The 14,669-nt window shown below is 42.7% G+C and overlaps 1 protein-coding gene across 7 annotated transcripts in view; it reads right to left on the reverse strand.

The window, feature by feature from the left end:
• The window catches only part of Fat3 (FAT atypical cadherin 3), a 658,782-nt gene that overhangs the window by 46,020 nt on the left and 598,093 nt on the right, over window positions 1-14,669 (reverse strand). For all 7 annotated transcript variants that reach the window (XM_045144958.1, XM_045144957.1, XM_045144960.1 and 4 more), the window contains 5 exons: window positions 14,232-14,446; window positions 12,015-12,152; window positions 10,814-10,957; window positions 6,775-6,972; window positions 3,025-3,823 (listed from right to left, as the gene is read on the reverse strand). In XM_045144958.1, coding sequence (XP_045000893.1) covers window positions 3,025-3,823; window positions 6,775-6,972; window positions 10,814-10,957; window positions 12,015-12,152; window positions 14,232-14,446 — 1,494 coding nt within the window. The remainder of the gene's footprint in view (window positions 1-3,024; window positions 3,824-6,774; window positions 6,973-10,813; window positions 10,958-12,014; window positions 12,153-14,231; window positions 14,447-14,669) is intronic.

Here is a 14,669-nt window from a genome sequence, read left to right on the forward strand (position 1 = left end):
GAAAAGAAGGGTCTCTGTTACAGAGATGCAGATGTGTCAGTCACTCTTTGTCACTGTGACCAAATGCCTGGGCAAGTCATGTTAAAGGAGAAAAACTTCAGTTTGGCTCATGGTTTCAGAGGTTTTGGTCCATGGTCAGCTAGCCCTGTGGCTTTGGGCCTGAGGTAAAGCAGAACATCATAGTGGAAGGAGGTGATGGAACGGAGATGTTCTAATTCTGACATCCAGGAATGAAAAAGAGACAGAGTAGAAGGATCAGGGAAAAAGAAGTACTTTTAAAAGACATACCTCCAATGGCCCACTTCATTCAACTAGGCCTCACTGCCCAACTTTCATTTATTAATTCATCAGTAGATTAATCCATGGAGAAAATTACAGCTCTCACATTTAAAGCCTGTCAACTACAAGCCAAGCCCGAAACACACGAGGCTTCATGGAGAAGTTTTAGATTCAAATCATATCAGCAGATAATAAAAGTGATCCTATGCTGAATCAGTACACAGTCTTACCAGCAGTACAGAACCCTGGCAAGCCACATGGCTTCTATGCTGGAGGGTAGCTTATATCACCTACTCAAGATGGGTCTGGGTTAAATGACACTTCGAACTGTGTTTGCCAATAATTGAGAATGTTCTTTTATAGCTAAAATACTAAAGTGACTTAGAAGTGAGGAGGGATAGAGAGCTTGGCCTGACTGTGCTCAGACCTCTCATTGAAGAAAGACTTCCAGAAATGAAAAGGTTTATCTCTTGTCTATCAAGGGCTTGAATTACAAACAAACAATAAAACAAAAAAACAAATAAAAACCACTTTTTTTTTGCATTCTAGGTTTACCTAGGTCCAAAAGATTTATATGGGCTGCATCCTGGGCATTACCTTGAAATATTTTGGGTCTTATACAAACTGGAAAACAAATCCTTCCTCTCCCAATCACCTTTTCAAGCTTCTTGCTTTAAAGAAATTTTGCAAGTTTTGCCTTCCCCCACATCCAGTCCTAAAAATCCAGCACTTGTGTGATCTCTGTGTACAAGAATCACAGAAGGCTTGCCCTCAGGAGGCACTCTGCTTTTGACTGTCACTTATGTCAACATGGCAACAAATAGGGGCAAGCTAGTTTTGCCATAGCCAGCTCCCAAACAGAGAGGTTTGCAAGTATTTCATTTTGAATCTTTTCTGTCTCGGACACTACTGTCTCCACATATTTCTGCTCTGAGTGCTTGAGTACAAGGATTAATAATCTGGTATATTTTCTCCTGTTGCGTCTGCTCTGTCCCATCCTGAACCTGTTCTGAACCCTGCTGTGATTCACTGCGTGGGGTCCCTAGAAAAAACTTTGGTTTATAAATTAGTTTGCTTGCAAAGCACATCTAGGCTTGGGCAGCTGACACTCATCAGTTCTCCATGTTGGTGTCATCTGCTCGAAATGCATTTCACCTAGCATGCATGCTCTGAGTTACTTTGTGGCTAATTTACATATGACACATACCATCCCTGCATCAACCTGATGGAAAAGCAAACAGAAGTCACTGGGTGCCACAGAGCTAGTGCCTGGCACTCTTTTGAACAGCTTGGAGGCTGTCAAAGTATTGTGTTGTGGGGAGGATGTGTGGTCCCTAGGTCCTCCATCTGATGAGCTCATTCTCCAAATTGCAACAGAAGTCTGAAATCCTTCTGCCAGGGAAGAGGCAAGAGTTGCTGCCTGTCTGTAATCATCCACAGGGTCGTCTTCTGGCCATGGTCCCTGTGGACAGAATTTCCACTGGATAGAAAAACTCTAGGTACAATTTTCTTAAAGGATGGCAGTGGATTTACAGCTCTGCATGGGATGATTGGAGGGAGGGAGGGAGGGAGAGAGAGGGAGAAAGGAAAAGAGAGTGGGGGAAAGAAATTTCCTTCCGTGATCATTGTGGGCATGTGACCCTGAATGGTTACAGCCTTTGACCAGTCAAGGTTCAGTGTCTGTGGTTACATCAACAGGAACCTCAGTGTCAGCAGCTCTGAGGGCGGAGTTGAGTCCCTTCACTGTGCTCCAATACATCAGTCCCCTGTTTTTCACTGAAGCAAATATATCTGTCCACACTTTCTTCAACAGATTTCTGACTTATTTCTGGGCCTCTGACCTGGCCACTGTCATCACTCCCTCTGAAGCCCTTTGCAAGAGTAGACTTGATCCTGCCACTTTTTCTCATTTCTCCATCCTGGCTAATGACTCTTGTGTGATCACTGGCTGCACCCCGTCCTCATCTTTCATGGCTGCCACCTTCTAGTGAGAAGGAAGCTGTTTCAATCTCCTTGGAGTGGATTTCCTTCTCATCCTTAGGCAAGACATTCCCTGATTCCTACATAACTTTTCTCTCATCTTACAGGATGTGCCTCCTCCTTGGCCATCTGCAGGAATCTATACCCTAACAACATAGTCCCATAGGTTTGCCTATCATACTTCACTACTCACGAAACTAACACTCAGTGGCAGTTGGCAATGGTTTCTGCATCCCAATATCTATCACGGTGATTGGACATGTAGCAGGTTGTCAGTTAATAGTATTCATGTCAATGAATGATTAATGTAGGTATGACATCTCAGACTACTCAAATCTCAGGAGTTTGGAGGTGTGATGGCTCATCTTTGTTGTCAACTTGACTGGATTTAGAATCACCATGGGGACATACATCTGGGTGCAACTATCAGGGTGTTTCTAGAAAGGCTTAAGTGAAAAGGGAAGGCCTATCTGGAATTTGATGGTCACTATCCTGTGGCCTGGGCTCCCAGACTACATAAAAAATGAGAAAGTGAGCTGAGCACCAGCATTCCTGGTTTCTCTCTGATTCCTGAGTGGATGGAATGCGGCCAGCTGCCTTATGTTTCTGCTGCCTTGCCTTCCTCATTATGATGGATGGTATCTCTTCAAACTGTAAGCCAAAATCAACCTTCCTTCTGTTGCTTTTTTTCAGGTATTTAGCTAGAGCAATGAGAAAAACACCTAGGGTGTGAGAAGGGAGAGATGATCATCTATTTGTACTCACCATTACAGGTGCAACGCACATTCCTATAGAACCGTGGGCAGACGAAGCTGATGCGAGCAGTGCTGTAGGTCATGAGAGCATGGGAATCCAGTGACAAGCCCTGCTCACAGTGCTGCTCCTGACAGTCCAGGCCCGAGCAATTCTTCTCCAGGATGGCTGCGATGCGCATGACATTCTCCAGGTGGCGCCTGGCATTGGACAGCTTCTGGATCAGATAGGCCGGCTTGTAGAACTCGCTACTGCGCATCTCTACTGCAAATAGCATGTCCAGCTGGTTGGTGCCCACCACAGGTTGGATGCTGATGATGTGCAAGCTATCCTGCTTCTGTGTAAGGACTGCATTCCTCAGGGTACGCCGGAAGCCGTGCATGTGCAGCCCCACGAAGTCCTCGGGGGACACGTTCTCAAAGCGGATGGTGACTGTGTTCTGCAGCATCTCATGCACCAGCTGTTCCACGTGCACGACCACGTCGATGGGCACCTGGAAACGGCCATCACTCACAGACACGTTCAGGACATACTTGCCGCTATCCAGGCCTCCCAGAGCTATGATTTTCCCATCATGACTGTTCACTTTGAACAAGCTTTTCTGCTCGGATTTAAGGGCAAATGTGAGCACATCATACATGTCTTGATCTGTGGCGTGGATCTTCCCAATGACCCCACCGGGAAAGTCATCCTCCATGGTAATGATGAAAATCTCTAAGGGGATGGCTGTGGGTTTGTGGATGCTTTCCTCAATGACCCGCACACGGATGTAGGAATGAGAAACCTGTTGTGGTTTTCCTGAATCTTTTGCCTATGACAATCAAGAGGAGGAAATAATTAATAATAATACAGCTTGAGAAAGAACACGTTGACTAGGTTTGCCTCATCCTACACCTCTGCCATTGTTCTGAAAAAATGCTGAGGGTGTGTATTTAAGAATAAGAAATGATTTATTGCCTTTAGTCCTTCTATGTACACTCTGTTATGGATGATAAAATGTGTCAATGCAATAAAGCCAGTGTGGGTGAGCAGGGAAGGAAGAGAAATGCTGCAAGACTGAACATGCCTACGATAGATAAGCTGTGTTTTCATTTTAGACAGAAACCATAGGGGAAAACCTCATAAATGGCATTCTCATTTAGAAAAAGAATCTTTGTTCTCTGTTGAATTTTTTTCCTTTTGACTGGACCAGGTGACACCTTTTCACTACATGAAAGAAACAACATTCTTTAAGTGGGAATTACATCTTGGTAAGGTTTTAAAAAAATGGCACATCAAAGGGAAATTGGGTAGCCTAAGCCCTTTTCTTCTTCTTAAGGGAGGAATTGACAGTCAATTTATCTTTTCCAAGCACTTCCACATGCCCTTTGGAGGCAGGTGGTCAGTGGTGTTGGGCTTCAGAAGGAAAGTGGGTTCTCATGGGTCAGATGTGGGGGCTAGAGTGAACCTGCAGAATGGGTGGGAACAGGGATGTATCTGGTGTATAGAAAGCAATGAAAGGGGCGCCTGGGCATCACACAGATATGAATTTAAGTCTTATCTCTGCCACTCACTTTATACCTGGCTTTTAATAGGTGATTTGACTTCTCTGAGCTTCTGTATCTTTAAAAAATATTTTTATTTATTTATTTACAGGGTAAAAAGGAGGAGAGAGAGAGAGAGAGAGAGAGAAAGAAAATGGGTGCATCAGTGCCTCTAGCCACTGCAAATGAACTCCAGATGTGCATGCCCACTTGTGCATCTGGCTAATGTGGGTCCTGTCCTGGAGAATCGAACCTAGGTCCTTTGGCTTTGCAAACAAATGCTTTAACTGCTAAGCCATCCCTCCAGCCCTTCTGTATCATTAGTATGAGTCAAACACTAGTACAACCTCACAAGGATTGTGAGGAAATTAGAAGAATAATTCCAAAGGACTTAGCATAGGTTTAACCTACCGAAAAACATAGTATGTGATAGTTAATATAACCATTGTTTTTTGTGATATCACAACCAGAGATGCCGAAATGTGGACGTCTTATAAGGATGATAACTTCGGCAAATTAAGCTGAACTTGAAGTGAAATTGTGGAAAGCCTCCAAGGACTTCCCAGGCCTGGCAGAGGTTGCTGTTCCAACATCACAGGCCAGAGTGCTGCGGGGCATATGGTTGCAGGGCAGCAAGCCTGTGGTGAGAAAAGGATGGGAAGAAGATGTTGACCTCATGAAAATCAAAATCTGAAAGTCTGGGGCCAGAATTCAGGTGGCATGGTTCAAGTTTTCAAGCACTGGAAAGCTATAGATAGTTTTAACTTAGAGAAAGAAATAGCCAAAGTTTCTGTAAAGAACTCAATAACTAGCTGTTGGCTTTGTAAGCTATATGTTGTTTTACAAATAGTCCTATCCTTGTGGCTTAGGAGCACCTGCAGAGCATGTCAAAATTAATAGATAAGGCTGTGCTTTAGTAAAACTTTATTTATAAAGCTTGGGGCAAGATTTGGCACAGGAATTATATACTGCTGATCTCTGAATTAGAAGAATAACGTGGAAAAGTTATCCTGGGAGGGGTGAAGTCCTGTATCAAAAGAGAATGATGCTGGGCGTGGTGGCACATGCCTTTAATCCCAGCACTTGGGAGGCAGAGGTAAGAGGATCGCAGTGAGTTTGAGGCCACCCTGAGATTACATAGTGAGCTCCAGGTCAGCCTGAGCTAGAGTGCAACCCTACCTCGAAAAACCAAAAAAAAGAAAAAAGAAAAAAAAAAGAGAATGAAGTCAGATAAATTACCCAGAAGGCTCTTATAGTAACAGTTGAATATGCAACAAGAAAATAAAGGTAACTGATGTACCTGGGATCCTTCTGATGGACCAAAGCACAGGACATGGTGGATGTTTAATGTAAGAGAATTGGAGGAGATGGCTCACTGGGGAAATGTGATGCTGCTGTTTACAATACATGTGAAGAATTGCTCTTGGGCTTAAGAGAAAACACTGAAAATCCCCTGTGGCCTTTGGTTGTCTGTGTACTGTGATATGGAATTCTTTAAATAAAAATGTTGGGGAAGAGGTTGCAAGTGGAATGGGCATGGGTGTGTTCAGAGCTGGTGGCTACTAATTCTGATGGTTTCGTTGAGTGGAATAAGCCAAGAGATAACACAGACAATTCTGTGCTGTGAGACAACATCACTGCCACCATTCAAAGTGTTAGGTTGCCCTGTGTGTGTCACAGTGGATTGAAATGTCATTCAATTTTGCCGACTGAATCCAAATCTTGGTTCTGACAATATCATGGGTGAGAATTCTATGTGCTTTTTTATGTTCTCTGCAAGCCTTACACTTTCGCCTTGTTGTCCTGTTTCTTCTCACACAGGCTAATGCATGAGAGGGCCAGAGATACTGGGAAGTCAGTCAGTTGAGTGCTTGGTCCCCTCCTACCTCATTGGAGAAGGCCTATCTAGCAAAGGCCAAGGTGGCAGACTCAACTCAGTACCAATGAGTCTGTGGGAGTCACTTAGAAACTCAAGATTTGAACAATGCCCATTGAGCCCTCATGGCTATCTGCCAGGCATAGCCTGCAGGAAGGACCTTCCTGAACAATGAGCTTTCTTTACTTCAACTGCACAGACAGTGACCACTTTTATTGGTGTGAGATTAAATCAAGATTAGAGGAGGAACATTCTTTCACTGTAATGAACTCTGTTGTCTTGCTCAACAAAGAAAAAACAACCAACAGGCAGAAGGACAAGTACATCAGAGAAAGGTGGTGCAGTGTGGGCAGACAGCCCTACCTGGATGCACAGCACATAATCTGGGGACTCCGTATGCTGGAAGACCACTGCTGACCGCAGGATCCCATGAGAATCCAGCACGAACTCTTCTTCTTCATTTCCCGACACAATAGAGAAGGAGAAAGGAGGCCCGTTGTGAAAGGAGTCTCTGTCTGTCACCACCAGCTGCAAGATGCTGGTACCCACTGGCTTATTTTCCTGGATAAAAGAGTGTAGTAAGAAATAAAATAAAATTACACCTCTCGTCACCTTAAAAATACCCATCATTACTGGCTGAAAGCACCAGCTAGAAACCCAGCTTTCTACAGATGGGATTCCTTATGATATGCATCTTGTCTTCTGTAAACATGCTGGTGGCTTCAAGGATCATCCTTCCAGTTTCCCATCTGTGGCTGTGTCTACATAACTGCACTACAAGGTGGCATGCAACAGGTGACAACAAGGACCATTGTGATAAACAGGTTTGTGGGTTCCTAGGACAGTGCCAGTCCCACTTTGTCCTTTATCAGTCAGTCTCTGTTCTGTGGTTGACCTGTCAGGCACTAGGAATCAGTGCTGCCTTTGGCCAATGGGACTATGTTAGAAACACACTACAGCCATGAAGACATCACCCTGTGAGATTGTAAAGCACTTCCTCATATTAGTTACAACACGGTTGGATTGAAGTCCAGTACTTGACCCATGGTCACAAATTCAGTTGTTTTTATTTGGGGCAAACAAGAAACCATCCAGTCAGTATATAAAACTGTACCTTGAAAAAAAACCTAGAGAGTAAAAACCATATGCTAGGTAGAAAAATGGACTTTTACAACCCACCTCACAGCACAGTTGTGTTAGGCTACTCTACGAGAAAGAAAGAAAGAGAGAGAGAGAGAGAGAGAGAGAGAAATAAGAAAGACAGGGCTAGAACATTTTTCAACTTGAAAGCAAACAAGAGGGAATCCTTCACTGCATCAACCTTTTTTGAAACTCTGATGTCTCCCCAAAATGGGAACACAGACTTGTTTCAGCTCTTTCTTGATTCAACTTCTGTTTCTTTACTCTAAAGACACTGAATCAATTCCTTGTTAGCTGAGGCTTTGGTCTCTGTGTCCTACTCTGATTAGTCCTATGATAGGGGGTCCAATGTCAATTTGATTCTTTGGTTCTCTTGATGACATCAGTTTAAGGATTAAGTGAGTTTGTATCCCAGATATCCCAGAGATACAGACAGTGGTGTATGGTGCTGGGGAGGCAGGCTCACTCCAGTTTTGTATGCAGAGTGAGACCTAGGTGTGGTCAGAAGGCATGATGGCACACATCTGTCATCCTATCACTTGGGATGCTGAGGTAGGAAGATTATAATGAATTTGAGGTTAGCCTGGACTACACAATGACTTATAGGCAAGTCAGGGCTATACAGTCACAAACAAACAAACACAAAGGAAGGAAAGAAAAAGAAAACCAGGTGTTTGTTGGAATGTACTGCATTATGCCTCTGGAAAAAACCAAGAATAAGCCCTTAGAGGGCTCTGTTCAGCTGCATCTCTACCTACTGTGGTCATCAAGCTCTAGACCTTGTCTCTGTCTGGAGCCCACTGTGGGACTAAATGAGCCCTGTGAAGATTTACTGCTTCACACCGATGGCACTCAGCACCACACAGAACTGAAGATTCATCAATCTGTTTGCTTGCTCTGTGAAGGAATTGTGGAATTGTCCTCCACAACACACAAACACACACACACACACACACACACACAGAGAGAGAGAGAGAGAGAGAGAGAGAGAGAGAGAGAGAGAGAGAGAGAGAGAGAGAATGTATGTCTTCACAACACCCTCCTTTAAAGAAGACTGTAAACTTACAAACACAGCCTGAGGGTCATGGGGTTATGGGTGGTCTGGCTCCTGTGTTCTTTCATTGCTAACTTCCAATTGTGCTTCTGCAAAAGTCTTTCCAGCTGACTAATGAACATCACAAAGCCAAATGCAAAAGTGTTGTATTCTGGGGAGGGCACATAGAGACAGGGAGAGCACCCTAGAGGGGCATTGTCACAGAAGAGACAGGATGACGGATCTGTGAGAAAGAAAAAGGGAGGTGCAGGGAGCAAGGAGAATCATCTGGTGGGCACACACTGTAGTAGCAGCAGCAGAGGAGAGAACCAAAGTTGTAAGCAGGAAGGGATAGGATTTCACTGACAAGGGGATAGAGATGAGCAGACAGCAACAGTGGCTTGCTTTATGACTACTTCAGTCTGATTTTTGGACCACTCAGTGGCTATGGGTAGATGTCTAGACTCAAAGTTTTTTAATCTTATTCTAAAAGGGCTCTTTGAGACCCAGACAGTCATATCTTACTTTCTCTTCACAAAGCCTGTGGTGTACTTGGGAGCCATTGTGACACCATTGTGCAGAATTCTAAGACAAGAGCATTAATGTCTGTCTCTCCAAATCCTCTCCACTGACAGCCATCCTGGTCTTCCTAAAGGTGGATTTCAGTTTCTAGAACTCCTGGGAGGTAGAGCAGCTCAGCACCCATTACTGTGCTCATGACCTACCTTCTGAGTAATACACCATTGGAACGGTCATTCATTTTCTCTTAAAGCAGAAGGCCAGCAGCCTTCTGAGTAATACACCATTGAAACGGTCATTCATTTTCTCTTAAAGCAGAAGGCCAGCAGCCAGTTGCTCTATCCTGTGGTCTAATATATTTATATGTATTTTAAATAAAGAGAAAGAGAGAAAGACACAGAAAATTGGCATGCCAGGGCATCAGCCACTGTAATCGAGCTCCAGATGCTTGCACCACCTAATGGGCATGTGCGACATTGTGTTTGCCTCACCTTTGTGCATCTGGCTTATGTGGGATCTGGAGAGAGATTTAACATGGGTCCTTAGGCTTTGCAGCCAAAGCACCTTAACTGTTAAACCATCTCTCCTGCCTCTATAGTAATTTTAAGAGTAAGTGTATTTAAAGTGCTAAATAAACTGTACATGAAAGATTAATTATAATTAATTGTAGCAGCTCTGTCATGAAGTCCAGTATGCCTTTGACTGATGAGGTGGTTCATATTTATCTCTCTTTCTCTCTCTCTCTCTCTCTCTCTCTCCCTTTCCAAAGAAGCACAAGGTTGCTTAATCATAGTATATCATGAGAGAGAGAGAGAGAGAGAGAGAGAGAGAGAGTAATATAATTGTAGGAGAGACCCAAATTCAAATCCTGACTACCATTTCCCAATGGCATAATCTTGGGTGAACTACTTAAGCTCATGGACCTTAGCTCCTTTAACCATAAGGTGCGGTTCAATTTATCACCCTACATTACAGGCTGTGGTGAAGATAAGTAGTATACACAAAGGAACTGGTCTTCCATATGACAATCTCAGGTGTTGTTCCTTAGGCACAATCTACCTTTTATGGGGCAGGGTCTCTTATTAGTCAGCCTAGTTTTGCTGGCTAGTGAGGCCCAGGAGTCCTACTCTTTCTACTTTACCAGTGCTTGAAATAGAGGAGCATGCCATCATGCCCATCATAGCACTTAAAAACAACAACACAAAAACCATGGGTCTAAGGGGATTGAACTCATGTTCTCATGCTCTCAAGATAAGCACTTAATCAATTGAACTATCTGTCAAGCACCTTCCACAAGCTGATATTCGATAATAAATGTAGTAATAACCCCTAATGAGTGTTGTGGGTAGAATGCTTGTGTCCTTCATAACTCATAAGTTGATACCCAATTTCTAGTGCAAGTACATGAAGAGGTAGAACCTTGCTCAGCACTGGTCTTCCCAGAAGAAGCCAAGAGAATGTACTTGCTCTTTAGACCACACAAGGATACAGATAGAAGCCACCATTATGAAGAAATAATGACCTCACCAGACATGAAATCTGAGGAAGCCTTCATCTTGTATTTCCCAGCCTCTAAAATGAAGAGTAATACATTTAGGTTGCTTTGGAGCCCCATACTCTGAGAAATTTTGTACAGTAGCTCTACATCATGGACACAGCATATGAGGTTGAACGCAAAAAGACAATGCCTGGCAGGCAAGATCTGCTTACTTGGATTACAGCAGTGTAGTTGGCAGGTGTAAACACTGGGCTGTTGTCGTTCACATCAGAAATGTCAATGTTGACAGTGGCAGTTGATGACATTGCAGGAACACCACTGTCTACAGCCTGGACCAACAGGGAATATCCAGACACCTGCGAAAGCACAAAGAGGTGGCAGTAAGGATAGCCTGCAGGTTCTGGCTGTGCTGTGTGGAAGATCAGCCTCCTTCTCTTGCTTCTGAAGATTCTGCACCACCACCATGTAGTGCTGGACCAGTCTCTGCTGCTGGGGACTGACCTGTGAACTGTAGGATGCTTAGTAGTGTGTCTGGCCTCTACCCACTAGGAATAACTATCACCTTCTACCCAGCTGTGCCAAGCAAAAATGTTTCCAAACATTGCTAAATGTCACCTGGAGGAGAAACGATTCCTAGTTAGAATTCTGGTTCTGTACTTGTGTTCAGCATCATGAATACCATTGTTCTATCTTACCTGTTCTGTGAGTATATGGTAAAAATATCTACTAATATATCTTTTGCAAATTTTTAAGTATTTGAATATGTATGGGCATACCAAGGAATTGTGTTGCTACAAATGAAGGTCCAGAAAGTTTTATATGAGTGGCTAGGGAACTTAACCAGGGTGACAGGATTTGCAAGCAAGCACAATTAACTGATAAGCCATCTCCTCAACCCCTAATCTCTTAGATTTTATCTCCTTTTAGTATCACTGCTATGGCATCTTTTTCTATAGTAAATTTCTCTTTGAAGACACGTATTTTAGAGAAGAAAGACAGTATTTAGAAAATTTTGTCGAACTTGGGAAAGAGAAATTTTCTGGATCATTCATTCTTGCCAAGGTTCTTTCAGATGATTTTTCTGGATAGGTTCACTTAAGGCTGACATTACTAGCAAAACCAAGACTTCAAGAGCCTAGCAGTGAAGGTATTTTTTTTTTCTCTCTCTCTCTCTTGCTTTAGGAAGGGCTGAAATTCAAACTATCCAAATTATTAAAAATTGCCGTCTTTTTAAGATCACCACAAATATATTTCCAACAGCTGTTATCAGCATAAAAGTTTTTCAGATGTCTAGCTCAAAAATGCATCCCTGTTTCCTCTCATAATTTGTTGTTCATAGTCATAGAGCTTACAGTCCTGAATCCAGTGAAGGGTTATGTGTAGATGGCAAGTGAGCTGCCCAAACTGTCTTACTCGTTCTCGATCCAGTTTCTTCTTAACCTTCACAAGTCCCAAGACAGGATCCACAGCAAATTCATTGTCCCGATCTCCACTCACGATGGAAAAATGGATCTGTCCATTGGTATGGCTATCCATATCTTCTGCTATTAGCTTTATGGAAAACAAGTGAAACAAAGACAATATGTGAAACAGGAGGCAGAGAAAACACTGATGCTCACTATCACATCTGATGGTGTCCTAGGAGCTCTGCTCCCTAGTGCTTGTGGTCTGTCCATAGTGTGTGAGGAAGGAGGAAGCACTAGTCCTTGAAGCCTTGTTACATTTCCTTGTTTGTATCCATTGGCCCAGAGCCTGACTCCTGTTAGGCTTGGTTTTCATCAGGACTTGAGATAGTAAGGATCAAGTTCACAGCTAACTGATGGGCTGCTTTTAGGATCTCTTCTCAGTTCTGTGAACAGTGGTCTTTACCACTTGAGATGGCCCATTTTCACCATCAATCTGACTAGATTTGGAATCAAGTGGAGATACACCTCTGAGTGGATATGTGAGTATTCTTACAGAGAGGTTTAACTGAAGAAGCAAGACCCACCCTGAGTGTGCTGGATGTATTTTAGAACAAATAAAAAGGGGAAGAGTTGGGCTGGAGGGATGGCTTAGCAGTTAAGACATTTGCCTACAAAGCCAAAGGACCCAGGTTTGATTCCCCAGGACCCACGTTAGCCAGATGCACAAGGGGGCACATGCATCTGGAGTTTGTTTGCAGTGGTTGGAGGCTCTGGCAAACCCATTCTCTCTCTCTCTCGCTCTCTTTCCCTCTTTCTCTGTCAAATAAATAAAATTATTTTTAAAAAGGGGGAAGAGTAGAAATCCAGCTGGGTGCCAGCATTCATCTCTCTCTGCTTCCTCACTATGGAGACAATGTGACCAGGTACCTCATTCTCATACTACCATGCTTTCCTGCCATGATGGACTGTATCCCTTCTAAAACTATGAGTTAAAATAAGTCCTACTTCAATTCAGTTGTTTCTGTTAGGTATTTTGTCACAACAAGAAAAGTAATATAACCACCAAGTCAGTATCCTCTGAAACTATAAATGTTTATATAAGGATGCCTGTTGATGTTTCCCCCAACTCAAAAGAAGAATGCTGACCCACTGTCTGCCTATCTACATGAGTATGTTGGCATTTCTGCGCACAGAAAGTCTATGTTCTCAGAAAGGGGAGAGGCCTTGAAGTGCATACTGACATATGAAGAGAGCATGGTCACATAGGAGATTGTTCAGTGGTGTGGGAGCCACAGAAGAGTCTGGTGGGTAGAAGAAGACCTGTTTCATCCATGCTCAGTTAGGGTGAGGGTGAGACTCATTTGTGGCTCAATCTGAGAATCTGGGTCTGAGAACACATGCCTTGTTATTATTATTATTTCAAAAACTTATCTATAAGGTTCAACTCAGAGTGACTAATCACCTTGAGCTCACTTACAACTATGTTTGTGTAGAAGGTTAAGGAGGATGCTATTTCTATATTCATGGTCACCTAATAACTTTATTATAAACTGATCAATTATATAGTTATAGGCTTCAAAGAGATGTTAGGATTTGTGAATACAAATGTAGAATAATTAAACCATGATAATTAGAATATTCATCCCCTCAAATACTTATTTTATTTATTAGACAGAGAGGGGCAGATAGAATGGATGTGCCAGGACCTTCAGCCACTGAAAACTCCAGAAGTATGTGCCACCTTGAAACACTTATATTTTTATGGTGAAGCTATTTGAAATTTCTTCTTTTAGTGATATAATATACAATTCATTATTATTAATCATATTGACCATGTTGCATAACAGATATCAAGAAAAAGTAACTTTAATACATAATAACTTGTCATCAAATTTCACAAATTAAGTAGGAGCTAAATCTATAAATTCATGCCATGGTTTATTGTGTTTTCTTAAGAAATATACACTCCTGGAAGTAAAGTAATTTCTGGTAAATTAGGCTTTCATAATAAATTTATCTATAAGATACATGTTAATAAACCAGAGAAGCAGCTGTTGCAGGACCCCCACATGACGAGCATGGATCTGTAGGTGATTACAAGTCCCGTGCCATGTGATGAGCCCTCCTGGAGACACAAGACTCTAGAAGAGGAAATTGCTAAGAAAGTCCAAGATAGAACCCAGTAACTTCTCCATTCCAGAAATCTTTCCTTCCTGGCACCTACCAAAATGACAGCATCCCCTTCCAAGGCATCTTCACTGATGACAGCACTGTAGACATCTTGGCTAAACTGGGGTGGATTGTCATTCACATCTGTGAGGTCAATGCTGATTGTGGTTGCAGCACTGAGAGTTGGGGTGCCCCCATCTTTAGCTTCTACCACCAGGTAAAATCTTTTGCATGATTCATAGTCCAAGGATTCAGAGACAGAAAGACCCCCTTTGAAAGAAAATGCGGAGCTTTAGAATTGGTTATGGAGAAACATTGGTTAGCTGTTCCATGATGGTCATGACATTTATAATATCATCTCTGGATAAGAAATTTATATGTTTAGGATGTCTTTCTGGAAGCATTTCAAAAGTCAGATTAATGCTGTCTTTTGAAGTATAGATAGCCATCAGATATAGCCTTGAACACATACAGTCTTTGCATGTTTCTGTGA

This window comes from Jaculus jaculus, chromosome 3, assembly GCF_020740685.1.
Source record: "Jaculus jaculus isolate mJacJac1 chromosome 3, mJacJac1.mat.Y.cur, whole genome shotgun sequence".
Taxonomy (NCBI): domain Eukaryota; kingdom Metazoa; phylum Chordata; class Mammalia; order Rodentia; family Dipodidae; genus Jaculus; species Jaculus jaculus.